The sequence below is a fragment of the Microcaecilia unicolor genome, chromosome 8, assembly GCF_901765095.1.
Source record: "Microcaecilia unicolor chromosome 8, aMicUni1.1, whole genome shotgun sequence".
Taxonomy (NCBI): Eukaryota; Metazoa; Chordata; class Amphibia; order Gymnophiona; family Siphonopidae; genus Microcaecilia; species Microcaecilia unicolor.
Window position 1 is genome coordinate 202550803 of NC_044038.1, and position 23068 is coordinate 202573870.

Sequence of the window (23068 nt, forward strand, 5' to 3'; positions counted from 1 at the left end):
CCTGGGTGGAGACTGCCTTACTGTCTCAGGTGGATATTTGCAAGGTGGCGACGTGGTTGATGCTGCATGCCTTTGCCAACACTACAGGGTGGTTGCAGCGTGCTCGGATGCCAGTTATGGGGCTTCAGTTCTCAGGGCAACGGCGCCAGGACCCCACATACTCTAGGGATTGCTTTTAAACATCCCACTGGTTCTGGAATAGTGGGAAGCTACTCAATAGAAGGAGAAATTAAGTCTTACTTGATAATTTTCTTTCCATTAGTCCTTCCCACTCTTCCAGAAGTGTGCCCAAGGTTTCTGAGATGTTTAGTCAGTGCAAAGTAATGGATCAAATAGCGATTGTCACCTTGCATGGTGCTTTCTACATATCTCTTATTCTCTGTTGTCCAGAGAAGGGAGAGGTCAACACATGTTTGCTCATCTGGTTAGTGTTAGGTTAGCATGTTGAAGTTGTCTTTAATTCTGAGTTTATTCTTACTGTTTGTCTACATAAATACTGAGGAGTTCAACTGAATTCCATGAGAGAGATGTCTCAACTCAGTTCGCTATCTCCACTTGCTGGTTGATGAACATTACTATCCCACGGGTTCTGGCATAGTGGGAAGGACTAATGGAAACAAAATTATCAGGTAAGACCTAATTTCTCCTTGCCCCATGGTGAATTATGTTTCTAATGCTCTGAGCTCCAGTAGCTGTGAGCGGTGGTGTATATAGGCTGGCTGCTATCTGGGGCGTGTTGCTGCTATGCCTCCCCTGGAACATCACCCCCCCCCCCCCCCCCCCCACACACACACACTTTTGGCACAGTAATCCCCTCCCCCTTCTCAGTGCATCACCCACTTCCCCTCCTCCGAAGTGCCACAGCCTCACCACCTGGGGGTGCACAGAGCAGTCGTGCAGCTGTCGGGTCCGCCAGTCCCCTGCCCCGGAACAGGAAGTAACATCAGAGGGGGGCAGGGAACTGGTGGAGCCAACAGCCACTTGACTGTTCCATGCACCCCATTGTTGTCTGCATGCGGGGTGGAGTGCCTCTACCGCCCCGCCCTTAGTAAGCTAGAGGCTGTGGGGGACCCTAAGAAATGGACACAGTTTAGCCTGCCTGACCATCCTGCTGTTTTCTCCTTAGGTGCAAACCAAACATCATAGGTCGCCGGTGTGAACGCTGTGCTTCCGGCTACTATGATTATCCAAACTGCAGACCCTGTGACTGTCATCAGGAGGGCACTGAGCTGGGGATCTGTGACCCAGTTACTGGGCAGTGTCAGTGCAAGGTGAGTCTGCTTCAGCCATACCTGCTCCTGTGTTAGTGTGTGTAAGCCACAGTAGAGAAAGGACGTGCACAGTGCTGTGTGAATATGGATGAGCTTTCAATTTTCAGTGTTAAGACCTTTTCAATATGGCTTTTGTTCCCTACATAGTATTTAAACTTTGCTGTTAGCATTAACAACTAAGGTGAGAAATCTAATCAGCAAGGGGAAGCGAGCTATTCATCTGCAGTTTGACCCATTAGCACCTTTGACATGGTAGACCATGGTATTCTCATAGATAACTGACTGACATAGGAATTGGTGGGTCTGTAAGCAAATTGTTGAGGCAAGACTTCCCTTAGCTGAACCCAGGCTGACTCTGTCCCATTAAACCATGTTTGTCTGTGCGTTCTGTAATTTTATTCTTTATGATAGCTTCCACTATTTTCCACGGTACTGAAGTCAGGCTTACCGGTCTGTAATTTCCTGGATTACTCCTTCAACCCTTTTAAAAAATTGGCTTTATATTGGCCAATCTCCAATCTTCAGGTATCATGGATGATTTTTACAACAGGTTACAGATCACTAACAACAGGTCTGAGTTCTTTCAGAACCCTGGGGTGTATGCCATTCGGTCCAGGTGAATTTATCACTCTTTAATTTGTCTGTTTGGCTCAGTACATCTTCCAGGTTCATCTTTCATTTCCTCCACATCATTACCCTTGAAAACCATTTCCGGTGCAGCTAGATCTCTTACATCTTCTTCAGTAAAGACCAAAACAAAGAATTCATTCAATCTCTCTGCTATGACCTTGTCCTCCATGATTGCCCCTTTCATATCTAATGGTCCCACAGATTCCCTCACAGGCTTTCTGCTTCTGATGTACCTGAAAAAGGTGTTACTATGAGTTTGTCTCCACAGCAAGTTTTTCTTCATATTCTTCTTTAAGCTTTCTTTATCAATACTCTGCATCTAGCTTGACAGTAGGCCAATCAGAGCCCAGAACAACAAGTTTTAAAAATAGCTGGCTACATCACTGCAGGTTACGTCTTATATAAGGTAACTAAAGAAGGAACAGTCAGTTCTTTGTAACAGCTTTAAACATAAACATGTACCACCTACTAGCCAAACTAGAGAAATACATTTCAAGAAATAATTCAGTTTTACAGGCTTAAAAATGCACTGTTTTGTCATAACAATTTTGTCAAAACAGAGTGGAGGAGTGGCTTAGTGGTTAGAGCACCAGTCTTGAAAACCAGAGGTGGCCAGTTCAAATCCCACTGCTGCTCCTTGTGATCTTGGGCAAGTCACTTAACCCTCCATTGCCTCAGGTATAAACTTAGATTGTGTGCCCTCCTGGGACAAAGAAATATCCAGTGTACCTGAATGTAACTCACCTTGAACTACTACTGAAAAAGGTGTGAGCAAAATCTAAATAAAGCTTGACAACTGTAACTCCCTTTATGGGAGTATAAGAGTGGGTGTTTTGAGCCTTGTTCAAAACAGTAGTTTGATATTTAGAAGATCAAAATTTGACCATGTTTCCTCACTTTTTTAGGACATTTCAGTGGCTCTTGCTGCAAGCGATGATTGAGTTTAAAAGCCTGTGTTTTATTTAAAAAATTTTCCATGGCTTGATTCCAGAGCAGTTCCTTTCATTAGTACACTTTTTAATAGGAAAAATGACCCGTTGATGTTTTCCTCTTTCAAATCCACTCAGTTTAAGAACGCTGTAGAGCAGTCCTCCTTATATAGGGCAACTTCAGCCTGGAATACTCTTCCTGGTCCTATTAAGAACTGTGATTCTTTCAGAGAATTTTAAAAACATTCCTGTTTCGAAAATTTTATGAAGAAGCTTGGTTTTATCTGGCTATCCTGCTTATAATCGAAAGAGAAAAACGCCTATATTGCGACCCAAATCGGGAGATGGGTGTCTTTCTCCCGTGGGCGCTCAAATCGGAAAGCCGATTTTGGATGTTTCCAACTGTGATCCGTCGCGGGAACGAATAAAGTTGATGGGGGCATATTGGAGGCATGGTGGAGGCGGGACTGGGGCGTGGTTATCGGCCGAGGAGAGATGGCCGTCTTTAGCTGATAATAAAAAAAAAAAGGCGTTTTTAGCGTGATTTTGGGTCACATTTCGTTTTTACCCTTTTTTTCACGAACAAGTCCCAAAACAGTGCCCCAACTGGCCAGATGACCACTGGAGGGAATCGGGGATGACCTCCCCGGACTCCCCCAGTGGTCACTAACCCCCTCCCACAAAAAAAAAAAACACTTTAAAAACTTTTTTTCCAACCTCTATGCCAGCCTCAAATGCCGTACCCACCTCCATGACAGCAGAATGTGTTCTATCCTCTGACAGCCTTTCCCTGGTTCTGATGTGGCTCTCGGGTGAGTTTGACACCTTTTCTGTTATGTGCACTGCAGAATCACATCAGCAATGCATTGTGGTGGGTGTAGGGTATTGGGCTCCGTAATTCCACTAGCTTGTGGCAAATGCTCACGATGTTGGTAGTTGGTAGGCTGTACTCCCATGGTGCTTTTCCCCCTGCTAACTGGGTCAGAGGGTGTCCAGTTTTGTTTCCGGTTGTCCATGAGGTAGTGGCCATTTTTGTAAGCCAGTTTTAGATCCCTTTCATGTGTTAGCCACGTTAGAGAACTTAGTTCTTACCTTGAATGTGGCTGAAAGAGGGCATTGTACAGCATTCTACCAGCTCTGACCTACTGCTAATCTCAGTACCAGGGAGACTCGTTGCCAGTGGGGCACAACCTCTGATCTGCAGTTAACTGTGAGTAAGCATGCTTATTCCAATAAAGGACGTTTTCGGAGAGATTAGTCTTCAGGTGTAAACTGGTGTGCCAATGTTATACAGCAGCAACCAGTCCTAGAGGCCTGCGTGTATGCAGGTCCCTGGAGCACTTTTAGTGGGTACCGCAGTGCACTTCAGCCAGGTGGACCCATCTCCCCCCTACCTGTAACACTTGTGCTGGTAAATGGGAGGCCTCCAAAACCCACTGTACCCACATGTAGGTGCCCCCTTCACCCCTAAGAGCTATGGTAGTGTTGTACATTTGTGGGTAGTGGGTTTTGGGGGAGGGGGGTTGGGAGCTCAGCACCCGTGGTAAGAGAGCTATGCATGTGGGAACTTTTTCTGAAGTCCACCGCACTGACCTCTAGGGTGCCCAGTTGGTGTCCTGGCATATCAGGGGGGCACGTGTACTATGAATCCTGGCCCCTCCCATGATCAAATGGCTCGGATTAGGACGTTTTTGAGCTGGGCGTTATTAGTTTCCATTATCACTAAAAAAAACAAACGCCCAGCTCAAAAACGTCCATTTTTTCAAAAATACGGTTCAGCCCGCCCCTTCACGGACCCGTTCTCAGAGATAAACAAACGCCCATGGAGATAGGCGTTTGTGTTCGATTATGCCCCTCCACGCTCTCCAGAATTCTTTATTCTGACTCTGTTACTTAATTAACTGTATAACTTTGTAAACCACTTTAGGTTCTATTTCAAAGAGAAGAGGTGGTATATAAGTGTGATGATTAGATTAGATTAGATTAGATTAGGAGGATGTGAATAATGTGGAAGTGGAGGGGATAAGAGAGCCTCCATCCATTCCTGGATGCTTTAAGTTTCAGACCCACTCTGGTGACTTCACAATGGTTTTCACTCTGCTCTGAAGATGCTCTTCCTTTTATAGGGGAAGTTGTCTTTTGAAGATAATTGTACCTTTTCTCAAAGAGATGCCACACAGAGAAGAAGTTTTCTTGTATGCTCTGTTCCTATGAAATGATCTGAGGGCAGGAGCCAGCCAGGGATGCAGCTTTGTACTTACTTATATAGCCTTGCTTGTCTGAAGTTTGGGTTTCACTTAAACCTCTACAGGGTAATTGCAGGTCACAGTCACAAAAAGTGAAACAGGATTTCCTTAAGAAACCTTCTAGCTGATATTCAAAGCAATTTAAATGGGCAGAATAGGCTCCTGCCTGCTTAAATCACCTGTGGCCATCTACCCCCCTCTCCCCGCCCCCCAATATTCAGTAGCACTAAACCAGGCAGTGCCAATGAATATCACCTCTGACTGCCCATAAAAAAAAATGGACAGGTCAGGGGCAGTACAGAGGGCGGCTTTAGGAAGGAGCCTGGGGCTATACGGGTACTCAAAATATTCAGTGTCAGCATCCACAGAGCTAAGCAGGTGAATTTAGGAGAGCACAAAAGCTGTCCTAATTCTGCCCACTTAGTTTATGCAGGGCCTCGTTTACTAAGGCGTGCTAGCGTTTTTAAGGTGCGGTAAACATTTGCGACAAGGACGTCGCTAACATTTAGCGTGCGCTAAAAACGCTAGTTCACCTTAGTAAAAGACCCCCCTCCCCCCGCACTGAATATTGGCCGGCACCCACCTAACTTTTATTGCAAGCTGCCTCAAGAGGTCGCAGCAACTATTTTCTTAGAGAAGACGCAAGGGGCAGGAACGAGGGGACTTCGCTCCTGTCCGAAACAACCCCCACAGCCTACCAGGGCCATTAGGTAGACTCAGGGGGCCTACTTAGATGGTTTGGGATGTTTGGGGGGGGGTCAGGCTGGGGGGGAACGAGAAAGGGGCTTTGTCAGGGGGGCCGGGAGGGGGGGGATCAAGGGCTTTAAAAGGGGGAAAATGTTATGCGGGTGCTGGCCAATCAATATTCAGCCGGCAGCCCGTTACTGTCTTATGTGGGTCCTGGATGAATATCAGTCAGAAACCACATAAGCCCTAGCGGCCAGCATTGCCCAAATTAGCGCCTGATATTCCGTGCTGATGCTCCGGAGATCACCTGGCACTGAATTTCCGTGGCTAATCTAGCCAGTGACAGACGGTGTTTTAAAAATTGCTGACCATCGCCGACTGAATATTGGCCGGTATTAACTCATAATTTCAAATCAGCTGATTTGCACATGTTCAGTTCTTCCCACAATTTTCATTTCTTTGCCTTCTCATGCTGAATAATATATTGTAGATGAGTTATGTCATTCCTCCACCTCCCAGCCTACCCCAGGTTCTCTGTCTGAATAATGGTGTTAGAATCCATCCAGCTATGGAAGCCAGGAAGTGGTCACCCAGAAAGCTTTCATTTGCTCTCAGAGTGAAAAGAGGAGAGATCTAATCCGAACATTTGCTTTTGCAGGAGAATGTGGAGGGCTCAAAGTGTGACCAGTGCAAGCTGGGAACTTTTTACCTGGATGCTGGAAACCCTAAGGGCTGCACACGCTGCTTCTGCTTTGGAGCCACAGACCGCTGTCACATTTCCACAAAGCTGAGAACTGAGGTATTACATTTGCAGAGATCTACTGTGGCACCAGGCTGTCTCATTTGGTACAACTAAGAGTCACCAGAGGGGGAGAGAAGGGAAGTCTCCCTTCATAATATGCCCTACACAGGGGGATATAGAATCCTACAGATCAGAGTCTGTCCTTTCCCCAAATTCAGGATATAGAAAAGAATACCTTTGATCCCTGGAAGTGGCTTTTTTTTTTCTGCTAAACCTTAAAGGGAGGTCCTTCCACTGTGAGTATCATCTTGCAGTCCTGTGCACATCCGTGGGGACAGAGCACACTCAGACTAGCCAATCTTTTTTTGTCTCTCTCATTTCTAGTCTGCCCAAAATCTAGGCAGATTACAATAAAATCATACACAATAGAAAAGCAATAGAAAAACAAATGCAAGACATCAACCTCCTCCCCTGTGGTCCAGCATCATGTGAGTCATTTTGGACCCTCTGTAGACCCTCGAATTCTTGCTGCTGGACCCTGTCTGCTGTTCGGTGCCATGCTGTACTGGATCACATGCTGGAATCCAGTGGTGTCATGACTCTCTCCCAGGGAACCATCCTGTTCTTCTCATGCTATGTGCTCTGGGGATACAAGGGGTAATTTTTGTAACTTCACAAATCCATCAAAAGCACACACATACTTTTTATTATGAGAGCTTCAAGGAATTTTCAAAACAAGAGTATGATGTGAAAATTACCCCAGGGAATCTATGTGCATGCATTAACATTTGCCTACATTAACATTTACAGTTTTCTGGGCTAATTTGTCATTACAAAAACCTGTGTATCAGGAGAAATAGAGGCTGACCGAAACCAGTTTTTCCATTTTCGGCCGAAATCGAATGTGTGGCTGAAATTTCTTGCTTGGTTGTGGCTGAAACCAAAACCATAGCAACCTGCTTCCTCTCCCTCCTCCTCCTCCTCCCCCCCTCTCCGAACAAAGGAAGCACCACTGCCGCTTTCTTCCTCCTTTCCTCAGAGCAAAGGTAGCATTTCCACACACCCCCCTCCTCCCTCCTCCTCTTCCAAACAATGGTAGCCGCCCCAATGGAAGTAAAACCCGGCTGGTTCAATTACTTCCATTGAAAGCAATGGAAGTAAAACCTGGCTGGCTCAATCCGTCCTCCTTTTTCTGGAGCCATATGGTAACCCTAACCTTTGAGTCTCTGGTGGTCTAGTAGCTAGTCAGGGCAGGAGCGATCCTTATTTACTCCTGCCCTTGCCTTCTCTGCCATCAAAATGGCTGCTGAGACCTTCAGTCATTTTGAGATTGGAGCCGACATGGGCAGGAGCAGTTTGGGATCACTTCTGCCCTGACTAGTCAACAGACCACTTGGGACTCAAATATAGGTCTGGGGTGGCTACCTTTGTTCAGAGGAGAGGGAGGGGGTGGCAGTTGTACCTTTCTTCGGAGAAGAGCAAGCTGAACCCCCTACTGTTCTGGGGGCAGGGGAGGGGTTTTAGCTGAAAATGTACAGGCATTTTTGTCTGAAAATGAAACAAGACCAAATAAGGATTTTGGGCTGGTTTTGGCTTTGGTGCCAAAACCGAAATTCAGTTAGAATTTAAGGCGAAATCCCTTCCTGCCTCCACCCCTCTTGGTAAAATAAATGCGTGTTGGACGGCTAGTTTCATAGAAGCCTCTTTCTTTGTGTAAAGTGTTCAAGTGTAGAAAGGTTTTCAAAAATTCCCCTTAATCCTTGCTTTCTTTTCTTTCTCAGTTTATGGATATGTCCGGTTGGGTGTTGCTGAGCACGGACCGGCAACAGATCTTGCTCTCCTTCACTCCTGAGGAGGATCGAGTTGAAGCTGATCTTCGAGATGTTCCTGATGTGTACCAGGAGTTGTACTGGCATGCCCCCAACTCTTACCTCGGGGATCGGGTATGGACAGGCTGAAAGGCAGCACAGTCTGTAGTCACAGAGGCGTGCTTTGTGGGCTGCATTATGATGAACACGTGTGAACAGCCCACAGAGGTGCAAAATCCATCAATATGCTTTTTCTTGCAGATCTTGGAAGGTTGTTTCCAAAGAGCAGCTACTGCACTGTTCCCCCTCTGAAAACTGTGTATGAGGTCCCTGGGCGTAAACATACTCTTGGACTTTGCACCTCTGTTTATACAGATTGTAGGCCTCTTTGGGATAATATGTGAAATGCAAATTTCATATTAATTTAAAAGTTAACAACACACACAGAATTGAAAAGTCAAATGCACCCACTGTGTTGTTTACGCCCCCTGGGAATGCATCCTTTTTTTTTTGTCCTTGAAAATTTATTGAAGAAGTATGTAATTAAAACAATTACAAATAACCAGAGAACAACTACAATGCAGAAAATATTGTTGGTACAGAAATTATAATTCAAAGCTTAAAGGAAATTAAGGGTACACTACCAGTATACAACAGATTTTCTAAACCCCAAAGAGACTTTATTTAAGGGATATTTTTACCTCCTATCTTCTTACTTGTTGATGGACCGGTTATCAAGAAATTTATCTAGCAGAGACCATACCTTAATGGCATGGTTAGTTTTTCCCAACTTGTCTGCCAAAGATGAATCTATGGATTTGCAAAATGGAATGCCACCAAAAATGTATATTGAGAGTTGGGTTGTCTTTCCAATTGGAGAGTATTGTTTTTAGTGCTGTTGCAATAAGAATGTCCTGAAGTTTTGACTGTGGAATGTCCAGACAATCTTGAAATAAGAAGGATCCAAAAAGCGATTTTTGGTGAGTTGGAGTCTGTTATAGGGAAGATGGGTTGCACATACTTCCATACACTGTGGAGTCCAGATGGCATGATGGTATAAAAAGAAGAGCGATTGTAAGAAGCTAGCAGAAGCAATTGATTTGCTAACTTCAGACCAAAGCTATAGCCATTGTTAGTTATTGTGATGTAGGTATGTTGCTTTCCCAAACTTTTCTTTGAAGTATTTCGAAACAAAAAACTGATATAGATTATTTATTTATAAAATTTATACACCACCTATAACCTAGATGGTTGCCATAAAAATATCCTATATAATAAAACGCACCTCCAACATTCTGAAGCTGACTGCATGGCTGAGGCATTCATGCTCTCTGTATCCATCTCTTGAATTGACATCACGTACTTCCGGGTTCGTCACAAGCAGAAGTGACCAACCACACGAGGTATCTCGGCTTCAGAATGTTGGAGGTGCATTCTATTAAATAGGATTGGTCAGTTCCTTGAAGCACAGCCAGAGCTCAGCGTCCTGTACAGTAACATTCAGACACCAGAGAGAGGGGGGGGGGGCCTGACACCAGAGAGAGGGAGGGAGGGAGGGGGGCCTGACACCAGAGAGGGGGGGGAGGTATCTCTGTCACACACACACTCTCTCTCTCACAGTCAATGTCTTTCTCTCACTCTCACACACTGTCTCTCACTATCACATTCACTCTCTATGTGTCACATAGTCACTCACACACTCTCTTGGTCTCATACACTCAGTCTCACAGAGAGTCTGTGTCCCACACATACTGTATCTGTGTGAAACACACTCTCTCTCTCTCTCACACTGTGTTTCACATACGCACTTGCACACACTCTCATTCTCACAGACACACTCGCACCCAGACTCACTCTCTCTCTCTCTCACACACACTCACACATTCACTCTCTCTCTCTCTCTCACAGTCACTCGCACATACACTCTCTCAAACATACACACTCCGAGAAAAACCTTGCTAGCACCCGTTTCATTTGTGTCAGAAACGGGCCTTTTTTACTAGTACACTAGTAAAAAAGCCCCGTTTCTGATGCAAATGAAACGGGGGCTAGCAATGTTTTCTTCTGTGTGCATGTGGGAGTGTGTGTGTCCCTGCCCTCTGGCCTCTCTCCCCTCCCCACTCTGAGTCCTTCACTGTTACAGAGCCAGCGATTTGATTTCGTGCTCTGCTGTTTTCCTTCACTGACTGTGTTACAGAGAGGGCGGGGCAGACACTCATAGGGAAACCGGATATCTCACCCCCTTCACATTTCCGGCTGGAGGCTTCATAGAATGTTGGTTTTGCCTTTTATAGAGAGAGATAATAAAAACAAATTAAAACAACATTTAAGTAAACAAAAACAGGCAATACATAAAGTTCTGCCACTAATAGCATTACATCGCTGTTCAACAGCTAATTATAATCAAGTCCATATGCAATCAAAAAAATGCTGCCACAGAAAGTTTTTTTAAGTTGTGAGATGTTACCACAGTGACGAAGCTGACCAGGTAGTGCATTTCCATAAGGAAATGCTAGCCGGAACAAAAGCTGAGGCTCTTATATCAGCATGGCATGTCTGCCCCACTGTATCCGTGGAAAGCCGCATGGCATTCTCAGACCTTAATGTACGTCTTGGTTCATAAACACGCAAAGCTTGCTTTAAGTAGGGTGGGGCATCTGAAAATAAAGTCGGATGTACAATCGCTAGAAATAGAATTCTTTGTAACATGGGTAACCAGTGCAGTTGTTTAAGGACAGGTGTCACCTGAGAGAATTTTGACATACCTTCTGTCACTCGAGCAGTGCATTCTGGACCACTTGCAATGCCCTGATACTCAAAGATGACATCCCAATATACAGGGCACAGCAGTAGTCCAGTTGCGCCAGAATCATACTTTGAACTACACTTCTGAAATCATACAAAGATATGGGTTTCAGTTTATGCAACATTTACAATCTTAAAGGCCATTTGAACTACTTGAGGGGTCCTTTTACTAAGCTGCGGAAAAAAGGGCCCTGCGGTAATGGCAGGGGCTATTTTTCCTGCGTGCCAGGGTCCTTTTTACCGCAGCTGGTAAAATACCTCCCAAAAAATGGCCACGTGGTAAGATACCGCATGGCCATGTGGTGGGGAGCACTTACCGCCACCTCAATGGGTTCCTATGGTACCAGGCAGTGCACGGCGATGCCTGATTACCGCCAGCTGTAGAATGATCTCCATTATGCTGATTATTTGAGAAGGTTCAGGACAGCTGCCTGCTGAATTGGGCTATCCAGTGTCTGTATTGTAGGAGAAAGAAAGGGGAAGGCTGTATGAACAGTACTTCACGTCCCTCTTGCTGTCCCCTCATTGCTAATCATATTAGTGGGTTCCTTTGAATATTCCTTCCTAAGTGCTTAACTGCTAAAATGCCAGACTGGGGGGTTGGGGGGTGGGGGGGAGCGATGTACTATTGGTTCCTGATTGAGTTCTTTGCCCTCACTGTTAGGTTTCTTCCTATGGTGGGTTCCTGAGGTACCATCTGCACTCTAAAGCCATCAGAGGGGACGCCACGTTCATCCCTGTGGAGTCACGTCCTGACATCATCTTGAAGGTACAGCGTGAAATATGATGCCTTTGCTGTCCAGCTCTGACAGGAAAGCACTGGGCAGGACACTAGGGCTTCTGCCTTCTTTGACAGTAACAGGAGTCTCTCTATATCACCCCCTCCAGGGAAACCAGATGAGCATTGCTTTTCTAGAGAGTGCTTACCCTGCTCCTGGAGACCATCACCAAGGTCAGATCCAACTAGTGGAGGTCAGTGATGATGTCAGTCCTGTTGTAACATTGTTTCAGTACTTGGGAGCCATCTTTTGGCCTTTAGCTAGCTATTATATGTGTATTCCCTATGGCCCGCACTGATGAGCTGATGGGGAGACTGTATATGGTAAGAAGTGCTAGAATAATTGGCTATTTGCTTGAGATTGGGGGGGGGGGGGGGGGGCTGGGTCTGGACTGCCCTTCAGGTGAACTCCAGAAAATGGTTCTTGCTAGAGAACGAAAAAGAAATTGACATTCAGCAGTAAAAGTGCCAGAGGGGAGTTTGTAATGTTTTTTTTATACTGAGGTTATGTATTATGTATTTTATAGACTGTATTGTTTATGCATGTATTGTTTGACTGGGATAAAAAAAATCCAGATTAAATAAATCATCCATATGAACCTTCTTTCCAAAGCAATTGGAGAGGAGGTGCTAAACTCAACATCAGTGACCGCTTTTTGGACACAGTGAAATAAATTGCTCAGTTTTGGGGTGCTCCAGTACCCATTGCACTTAACTTGACTTCCTGATTTGCATCTGCCTTATAAACTCTGCCAAACATTTGTAATCTGGCTGCTTGTAAACAGCTTCCACGATGGTCACTTTCCATGCAGATGACTTGAACGTGATCTCTCCTGCTCAGGGGAACTTCAGGCACACGCAGACTCACAATCCTGTGTCTCGGGAGGAGCTGATGATGGTTCTGGCCCAGCTGGAGCAGCTGCAGATCCGCGCTCTGAATGCCCAGTCATCGTCTTCTGTGTCCCTACGTCGTGTGCTTCTGGAGGTTGCAACAGAAACGGGCTTGGGCCGCAAGGCCAGCAACGTGGAACTCTGCATGTGTCCAGCAAATTACCGAGGGGATTCCTGCCAGGTACGGGGAAAGGGGGAGGAGAGGGTGCAGGAAAGCAATGAGGCACCCGATGGCCCTTTGGTCATTGGCGCTGGTCACACACACTTTATCCTAAATTTCTTCCACCACTTCTTTTCATTGTAGATTTTCTGATAAGAAATGTAGGGACCCTTTTACTAAGGTGTGACGAAAAATGGGCTGCACTAGTGTAGATGCGTATTTTGGGTGCATGCAGATCCATTTTTCAGCGTTCCTGTAAAAAAGGCCTTTTTAAAATTTTTGCAGAAAATGGATATGTGGCAAAATAAAAATTGGCGTGCGTCCATTTTGGGTCTGAGACCTTACCGCCAGCCATTGACTTAGCGGTAAAATCTCACGCGTTAACCATGCAGTAATCATCTACATGCATAGAATGATGATTATTGCCCAGTTTCTGCCATGCACCAGAAAATAAAAGTTATTTTCCGGTGCGCGCAGCGGACGCACATCAAAAATGAAATTACCTCAAGGGCCACGCGGTAGCTGGGTGATAACTCCAAATTGACGCATGTTGGGTGCGCATAGGCGCCTATGCGGCTTAGTAAAAGGGCTCCGTAGTTAATTCCTGATATGTCCGTAAGCCCCAGCATATCGCTTGATACTTTGTATGCACTTTTAGAATGGGCTGGCACTGGGTTTGTTCCTTTGTGTACAATTTTAAGACCATGACCAAATTTTTCATACACAAAGGTTGTCTGACATTGGAAGTGTGTATTCTGATTTACTACTTAACACTACTACTTAACATTTCTAAAGCGCTACTAGGGTTACGCAGCGCTGTACAATTTAACATGGAAGGACAGTCCCTGCTCAAGGAGCTTACAATCTAAAAGACAGGTGTACAATCTAAAGACAAGTGTACGATCTAAAAGACAGGTGTAAATCTAAAGACAAGTGTACAGTCAAAAGACAAGTGTAGAGTCAGTCTGATAGGGCATACTATATTTCACGAAAGGTTAGGTGCCGAAAGCAGCATTGAAGAGGTGAGTTTTAAGCAGAGATTTGAAGATGGGTAGGGAGGGGGCTTGGCATAGGGGTTGAGGAAGATTGTTCCAGGCATAGGGTGAAGCAAGGCAGAATGAGCGGAGCCTGGAGTTGGCAGTGGTGGAGAAGGGAACTGAAAGGAGGGATTTGTCCTCTGAGCGGAGGTTACGGGCGGGAACATAGGGGGAGATGAGGGTAGAGAGGTAGTGAGGAGCCGCAGACCGGGTGCATTTGTAGGTAAGGAGGAGAAGCTTGAATTGTATGCGGTATCTGATCGGAAGCCAGTGAAGTGACTTGAGGAGAGGGGTGATATGAGTAAATCAGTTCTGGCGGAATATAAGACGTGCGGCAGCGTTCTGAATGGATTGAAGGGGGGATAGATGGCTAAGTGGGAGGCCGGTGAGGAGTAAGTTGCAGTAGTCAAGGCGAGAGGTAATGAGAGCGTGGACGAGAGTTCGTGTGGTGTGCTCAGATAGGAAAGGGCGAATTTTGCTGATGTTGAAAAGGAAGGAGCGACAGGTCTTGGCAGTCTGTTGGATATGCGCAGAGGAGAGGGAGGAGTCGAAGATGACTCCGAGGTTGCGGGCAGATGGGACGGGGAGGATGAGGGTGTTATCAACTGAGATAGAGATTTGTCCTGAGAGGTGGCTTTGTTTGACTAAGAACTGCCTTTTGCAGCAGTTTCTGTTACTCTCAGACAATAAGACCTCTTGCTTACAGTATACAGAGGCACACCTGATGCAATTTTCAAAAAGCTGTCACACCCCTGTGATAAGCTGATTTGTGCATGACACCCACAACATGTGTGCACACCCTCTGGTGTAGCATTACAACTGGGTTTCAAATTCTATCTTTGTTTCACGTTTATTAGAATCTTTTACCCAGCCCATCAAGAAATGTCTGAGCAGCTTCCATTATACGAGGGGAGGAAGGTACAGAGAGGAAAAAGAGGAAGATGAAATACAATAGAAACAGAAAAGCAAAGAGGGAAATACAAGAGGTGTGGTGGCATCGTGTCCTCCAGGGCACCACCACTTGCGGGGAGCGTGGAAGGCGTAGATTAATTATAGGCATCTACATTCTGTGGTGCTGGGCCGTCACTTCCAGCTCAGGGCTTAGTACTTTGTTCTCGCCACGGCAACAAGAATGTTTACTAAGGTTATGGTGATGGTGATGGTGACGGCCTTCCTTTGGTACCAGGGAATCAGAGTTTACCCATATCTTAACAACTGGCTCATTCGTGCATCATCCTGTTTGGACAGCATGGTGGTGACAGACAGTTGACCATCTTCTGAGATGTTTAGTCTGTGCAAAGTAATGGACCAAATAGCTACTGTCACTTCGCATGGTCCTACATATCTCTTGTTCTCTACAAGTTGTCCAGAGATGAGAGAGGTCCACACATGTTTGCTCATCTAGTTAGCGTTAAGTTATCAAGTTGTTTAAGGTTGTTGTGTTTATTCTGAGTATCATCCGTACTGCTTGTCTGTGTAAATACTGAGGAGCTGGATTGGATGCCAGGAGAGATATGTCTCAGCTCAGTTTTCAGTTCTCTATCTCTACTCCTGGTTGATGGACACAACTGTCCCACAGTTTCTGGAATAGTGGGAAGGACTAATGGAAAGAAAATTATCAGGTAAGACCTAATTTCTTCTTATGCAGACAACACTATAGAAATCTTATGAATCTTCTGCATAATTGAGAATGTTGTTTGATTACGGACGAACCTTTATGCAGGGTTGTGTCTAGTCCCCATTTTGAGTTTTATTATCAACCTGGAATGCTGAAGTTCTTAAGCTGTAGGAAGTGAGGTGTTTGTTTCTTCATTAATGTTTCCTGTTACCCTTTTTGTGGGGTGGGGATTTCTTTGACAGGAATGTGCACCAGGTTACTACCGAGACACTAAGGGGCTTTTCTTGGGGAAATGCGTCCCATGTAACTGCAGCGGCCACTCGGACCAGTGCCTCCCGGGCTCGGGTGTATGTGTGGTAAGTAAACAGCTCCACTGCCTCACTGTTTGTGGTGCAGACAGTTTGAGATGGGGAAGAGAGCAACTTTGTTAAAAGAAATAAGATATTACGTGACGTGGTAGATGGGGGTCTTGGAGCTTGCTGCCTGCTCATGAAATCTATACAGAATGAACTGCAAATGTTTGTTAAGTATTAAAGGAATTGAAGCTGTGTTAAATCCTTTTCCTGCTGCATGCATTACTTTCCTTGTATGCAAATCTGTCTCGTGCATATTCACTGTGGCTATCCTGAAAATCTGACTGGCTAGTTGTGTCCGGAGGACTGGGTTGAGAACCCCTACCCTACCCTAGACAACCCAGAATCAGAAGTGGAGCCATGCTGATTTTATGTATTTTTTTTAGGTCCCAATCAGGAGGCAGGACCTAAGCTTAGGAGTTTTTGATTGTGGTCCTCGTTCAGTGTTGTTCAGTCTTGAAACCCACCCAGGTGAAAAGAGATTAATTTATCACTTTGATTGGGACACCTTTTTTTCTCTGATTAACTTCCCAACCAAACTCATGTCTGGAAATATCCAGACAGTACTGTGCTGCCCTCTGTCATGATCCCAGTCTTGAAACAGGCTCATTACATATTTTTTTTATCAAAGTACAAAAAGAAAGGAGAATGGGGTGGACTGACAGACTCCATCGGGCAAGTGTAAGGTCAAGCAAGGTTTATTTTTAAGCATCTCTATTGAAAAAGACCATACACGGCACTGTGTTTTGGCGATGAACCGCCTGCCTCAGGGGGTCATGTACACTCTAAACACAAAAACTTAATCAAATATACATATGAAATATTCTAGCATAAAATCATAGAAAACATATATGTGTGTATTCTATTCTATTGGAGTCTTATATACCACTATAATCCAATGGAAAATATATCTTTCTACCTTGTATACAATATGTTTGCAAGGGACTATGGCATCCCCTGGGCAATCAAAACTTCAATAATCACAAAAATGTGGAGTAAAAAAGACATCAGGTATTACAGAAACACCTCTTTGTCAAAGGGCAAGCCTTTTGTATAATGAGGGAACCATATCAATCATGTGTCTTCAAAAAACTCCACAAAACTCTTTTGCCTCTTGGTTTAATCATGTGCTCTACAAACATTTGTAAAGGAGACTTAAATAATCCAATTTAAATTTACAGGGCTTGGAAAGAGTACTTATCTTGGCTGAAGAATTATCCTGCTTTATGGACCCAGCCTCACGTCCACTGTACTCCACACTTCAATATAGTCCCGACAGGGTAGCCCTGTTTCGCTACTATATAGCTGCTTCAGGGGAATATTTATATATATGAAAAAAATCCAAGCACATAACGTCTCGCCGTCTCCACTTTACTCTGGTTCAAAACATGGCGGACGGCTTCTCCACTTCCACGATCTGCGTATATACTCAGCGTCTGACGTCACCCGAGAATACTCCAATCACCCGGACTGCTCGTCAGAGAAACGCTTTCCATTCAGTCGCTACATTTAAACCCCTAGGTATGACAGTCTTTAGCTCAAAAATCCATCGTTGTTCTCTTTGTCTTAAAAAGCGTCTAATATCCCCTCTTCTTTCTGAAACTCTCATTTGTTCCGATACAATACATCTCAGTTCTGAAAACTGATGATGATGTTGTATGCAATGTGAGACCATAGGTTCATATGTTTCCCTGCTTGGATACAGTGTCTGTGTTCTATTAACCGAGTTTTTAAAGTACGAGAAGTCTGTCCCACATAACATAATGCACAAGGGCATATTATGATGTATATCACATTCTCAGAAGTACAGTCCGTTTTCCATAAAGGAGTCATAGTGGTTTAGAATAAGGAAAGTGAAGATCTTCATATAGAGCAAAGTGACATCTCAAGGAATGATAATAGGAAGAAGAAATCAATTACACGGGTGGTCTGAAACTGTTGATATAATACCCAACTATTTGTCAAACAGATAAGCCTTCAAGGCCTTCCAGAAGGAGATGTGGGAGGATATGTGTGTTAGATCTGGTAGTAACACTTTCCATAGTCTCACCCCTGCAAAGGAAAAAGAATTCTCGATAATGGTTTTGAAAGAATGCACTTCAGTGATGGAAAACCTAATTTCAGGGTTCTCAGAAAACCCATATTTATATACATACTAGTAAAAAAGGCCCGTTTCTGACGCAAATGAAACGGGCGCTAGCAAGGTTTTCCTCGGAGTATGTATGTTTGAGAGAGTGTATGTGAGAGTGACTGTGTGTGAGAAAGAGAGTGAATGTGTGTGTGTGTGTGTGTGTGTGTGTGTGTGTGTGTGAGAGAGAGAGAGTGAGTCTGGGTGCGAGTGTGTCTGTGAGTGTGTGTGTGAGAATGAGATTGTGTGCAAGTGCATATGTGAGACACGTGAGAGAGAGAGAGTGTGTGTTTCACACAGATACAGTGTGTGCGAGAGAGAGAGTGTGTGTGAGACACAGACTCTCTGTGAGACTGAGTGTATGAGACCAAGAGAGTGTGTGAGTGACTGTGTGACACATAGTGAATGTGATACAGTGTGAGACATAAGAGTGTGTGAGAGACAGTGTGTGAGAGTGAGAGAGAGAAAGAAAGACATTGACTGTGAGAGAGAGAGAGAGAGAGCGAGAGCGCGTTTGTGTGTGACAGAGATACCTCCCCCCACCCTCTGGTGTCAGGCCCCCCCTCCCTCCCTCTCTCTGGTGTCAGCCCCCCCCCCCCCCCCCCCCCTCTCTCTGGTGTCTGATCGTTACTGTGCAGGACGCTGAGCTCTGGCTATGCTTCAAGGAACTGACCAATCCTATTTAATAGAATGCACCTCCAACATTCTGAAGCCGAGATACCTCGTGTGGTTGGTCACTTCTGCTTGTGACGAACCCGGAAGTACGTGATGTCAATTCAAGAGATGGATACAGAGAGCAGGAATACCTTAGCCATGCAGTCAGCTTCAGAATGTTGGAGATGCGTTTTATTATATAGGATATATACACACATATTTTTTCTGTGATTTTATGCTATAATATGTCATATATATATATTTGATTATGTTTTTATGTGTTTTATGTTTATAGTGTGCATGACCCCTTAGGCAGGTAGTTCATCGCCAAAACTCAGTGCTGTGTCGGGTCTTTTTCATGAGAGGTGCTTAACAATAAACCTTTTTTAAACTTACACTTGCCCACTGGAGTCTGCCATCCCACCCCTACTCCTCTCTTTTTGTACATTGTTTTTAACATAAGGATTTTTTTTTTCCTGTTTCTCTTTTGGTATATTTTTATTGTCACCTTCTTATCTCAGAATTGCCAGTATAACACAGAAGGAGACCACTGCGAGAGGTGTAAAGAAGGCTTTGTTGGGAATGCCACGGCAGAGAAGCCACTGCACTGTGTGGGATGTCCTTGCCCACTCTCTGTGGCCTCTAATAAGTAAGTTTTTCCTTGTCAGTAGACCAGGAATTTGTTGCTCTCTGGCAGGAGGTGGGAAGAGGACGATGATGCTCATAACAGGATCCAGTGAGAACACGATAAAATCTGATGAAGCCTTTCAGTTTTATCTGCCATCAGGACACGAGCTATCATGCAGGCTCTTGCCCCCATTTATTTTCTGTTAAATTTTTAAATATGCTGCAGGGAAGTGGAAATGCACATATTGAACATATGGTAACCTACAAGAAAATGGGTGAATCAGTACAAACATGAAACTTGCAAAGAGCACCCGACCCCAGAGTTCCCCAGATTTTAAAGGAAAACTGCAGGCTGGATGAAAATCAGATCCATAATGCATGATAATGTACCAGATAAAAAGTTATCAAAGTGTAAGGCAAACATTTATGAGGTAACTTAAATAGTTCATATCCTGAAGGCCTGCAAGCATATTTTGTTTTAGAGTTTTAGAGGTTTTCTCTTTGAAAATCAGGCCAGCAACAGAACACCATTCTCAATTCATACGTTTTATATTTAAAGAAAGTGCAAAGACACACAGTGTGATAGTGTTTTCAAAATGAGAACCTACATGGACTCTCTCTCTGTCCCTCTCTCTTCTACACCTCCTTTAGGATGCAATACAATTTTCAGCAGGACAAAATTACCCCCCAGCCCCCAATGAAAACTATAAATCCATATTCCATATAAATAGTGTCTGTTTACGTCAGTGGTGTAGCTATGTGGGGCCTGGGCCCCCCTGCCGACGACCCTCTCGACCCCCCCCCCCTCCCGCCGCCATCATTGCCGTGGGCTACCTTTGCTGGCGGGGGACCCCAATCCCCGCCAGCTGAGGTCCTCTTCCCGCGAAGGCTTTGGCAGGATGTCAGACTCACAGAAACAGAACGAAGCCATCTTGGAAGGCTTCATTCTGTTTCTGTGAGTCTAACGTCCTGCACGGACCTCAGAAACAGAACGAAGCCTTCGCGGGAAGAAGAGGACCTTGGCTGGCGGGGATTGGGGTCCTCCGCCAGCAAAGGTAGCCCACAGCGGGGGAGGGTTGGCAGCGGGAGGGGGGATCGAGAGGGTCGTCGGCGGGAGGGAGGTCGAGAGGGTTGTCAAAGTTTGGGGGGGGGGGCTAAAATGTGCCCCCTTCACCTCGGGCTCTGGACCCCTCTCCCGCCGAAGTCTGGCTACGCCTCTGGTTTACGTTACTGTATATTGTTCCTGAATGTTTATTTTAGCATTTGGCAGCTTCTCCTCTTTTATTAGCACTAGTTTGATACAGTGGCGTAGCTATGAATTTTGGCTCGGGCCCACCCAACTGCAGCACCACACTGCTTTCTCCCCCCCCCCCCCTTTCTCCGCAGCGTCCCAGCATCTACACTCTGGTCTCTGTACCCCTTCCCTCCCCGGTGTCGGTACAGATGTCCTCGGCGCCTGCAGCAATTCATTCTCGCTGCTTGCGTCGGCTCCACGGGCTTCCATTTGCTACGTTCTGCCAGACAGGGAATAGGCAATGACGCCAGCAAGGGCGGGATATGGCAGATGGAAGCCTGCGGGACTGGCGCAAGCAGCGAGAATGAATCGCTGCAGGTGCCGAGGCTGCCTGTACCCACATCGGGAAGGGATAGAGTTCAGAGACAGGAGCGCAGATGCCTGGACGCTGCGCAGGAGAGGGAGAAGATGTGGGGTAGGTGAAACAAACCCTCTTATGTTCTTAAAAAATATCTCTGGGAAGATATTTGTGGTGTGTGGTTGGGGGACGTGCACACGCGTGTGGAAGGGCCCATCCAAAATTCCGAGTCTTGCTTTGCCTCTGGTTTGATACTTCTCTGTCCATTCCCTTCTTCCCATTCAGTCTCTCTGTTTGATCTCTCTGGTTAGTGTAGCCACCCCTAGAAGTTTGTTTTGTTTATATTACATGCTTCTAGGATTAAAGATGTTCTGTGAACCCAAGAGAAATGTTTCTGGGAGTAAGGACAGGTCTCTGTATTTCAGTTTCGCTGTTGGATGTGTGCACAAGGGTCTGACCACACAGTGTCTCTGTATGCCGGGCTACGCGGGACCCAACTGTGAACGGTAATAGTAAACATGCCTTTAACGTCATTTTTCATTTCTAGAAGCAAGATCCCAACAGATTCCACCTTTACAGGGCATTATTCAGCCTGTCACAGTTAGCCTGCGGCCACACCACCTTGAGTGTGCCCGATCTCATCAGCCTTTCCCAATTTAAATGTTGAGCGTTCAGAGAAATATGTTTTAATTAGAAATCAGACAGTTTCAGTTGATTTATTCAAGCTGTGGTTCTTACGTTATTAGATTGTTGTAATGTATTCCTCCTTGGCCTCCCTGATAAACAATTGAAAAAAAACTGCAGGCTGTGCAAAACGATTTTGGGAGGCAAAATGTTTGATCCATGCGTCTCTGTACTTGATTCAACTTCATTGGCTGCCTTTGAAGGCTGGTATTGCATTTAAAATATTAACATTTATTTTTAAGATACTGTTTGGATTAAGTCTGGATTGTCTTAAAGGAATGGCTCCTGGACAGTTAATTAGTGTTTAGCTAGCTAACCACTAACATTTAGTGGGAGATAGCTGGTTAGGTTGCCTCCGCTGAATATTCACAGTTAGCATATACCACCGGATTCTATATATCATGCCTAGCGTTCCACGCTGAAATCCAAGCATATTCTATAACAATGCACATAACTTAATTGGCTTAACAAGCCAATCAGCATTTTTAATAGCACGTAACAAGCAGCAATGAGCACTAATTGCTAATAATTAACATGTATGCGCATAACTCGCTTAGTGTATTCTGTAATGCACTGCACCTAAATTCTAATGTGCAGAGCCATAATAGGGCGTGGTTAGGGGCAGGGAAATGAGCGTTTCATGAGCATTCCAAAATTTATGCACACTGTTATAGAATATGCCCCTCTGCGCCTAAATCTACACACCAATATTTATGCCACGTTTCCGCTGGTGTAAATGAGTATATGTAGTTTTAAGCTCTGCTGGTGAAATCTTGGCTCTTCAACCAGGCCTTTAATGGAAGAAGTAACTAACTTGTTAGTCTCACTCACACACAAGGATTGACTCAGGCTGCACATACTGCAGCGGGACATTTATCCACTCCTACCCTAGCTGAGATAGTATTTAACCATCTCTCTGACCTCATGTGCAACTTTCTTTAAATTAGTCACCTTACTTTCTAACTCTTCCTACTTTCTTACCTATCTCTATATGTTACATCTTTGCTGTACCCTTCACTATCAATTAAAGTGTTCTATTGCGTATTGTGTTGACATTGTAAGTAGTATACTATGCCATACTTTGTATTGTTATTTGAATATTTTTACTGCTGTATTTGCCTATTGCTCATGTTTGATCTATTGTTACTGTACACCGCCTTGAGTGAATTCCTTCAAAAAGGCAGTAAATAAATCCTAATAAATAAATAAATAAATAAACTAAGCGTATTCTATATACTGCTCTTAAATCTAAGCACCACTTACAGAATATGTTTACGTGGAAATATATTCCACGCCAATTTTTAAGGCATCGTATATAGAAACTAGCCCATAGCAGCTAACTGGCTATATATCACACAATATAGCTGATTAATTCCGATACTCAGTGCTGGGTTGAGCAGTTGAATAAGACCATGTATATAGCAGTCT

General features: G+C 44.8%; 1 protein-coding gene and 1 long non-coding RNA gene across 2 annotated transcripts in view; one reads left to right on the forward strand and one right to left on the reverse strand.

The window, feature by feature from the left end:
* The window catches only part of LAMA5 (laminin subunit alpha 5), a 297353-nt gene that overhangs the window by 175516 nt on the left and 98769 nt on the right, over positions 1-23068 (forward strand). The window contains exons 36-44 of the mRNA XM_030212484.1: positions 1127-1271; positions 6422-6562; positions 8287-8448; positions 11783-11887; positions 12007-12090; positions 12738-12968; positions 15845-15958; positions 19259-19386; positions 21382-21462. Coding sequence (XP_030068344.1) covers positions 1127-1271; positions 6422-6562; positions 8287-8448; positions 11783-11887; positions 12007-12090; positions 12738-12968; positions 15845-15958; positions 19259-19386; positions 21382-21462 — 1191 coding nt within the window. The remainder of the gene's footprint in view (positions 1-1126; positions 1272-6421; positions 6563-8286; positions 8449-11782; positions 11888-12006; positions 12091-12737; positions 12969-15844; positions 15959-19258; positions 19387-21381; positions 21463-23068) is intronic.
* LOC115476228 lies at positions 540-22910 on the reverse strand. The gene is made up of 3 exons (XR_003943144.1): positions 22900-22910; positions 7462-7470; positions 540-643 (listed from the first exon to the last, which is right to left on the reverse strand). It is a non-coding gene; the product is annotated as an uncharacterized LOC115476228 (long non-coding RNA).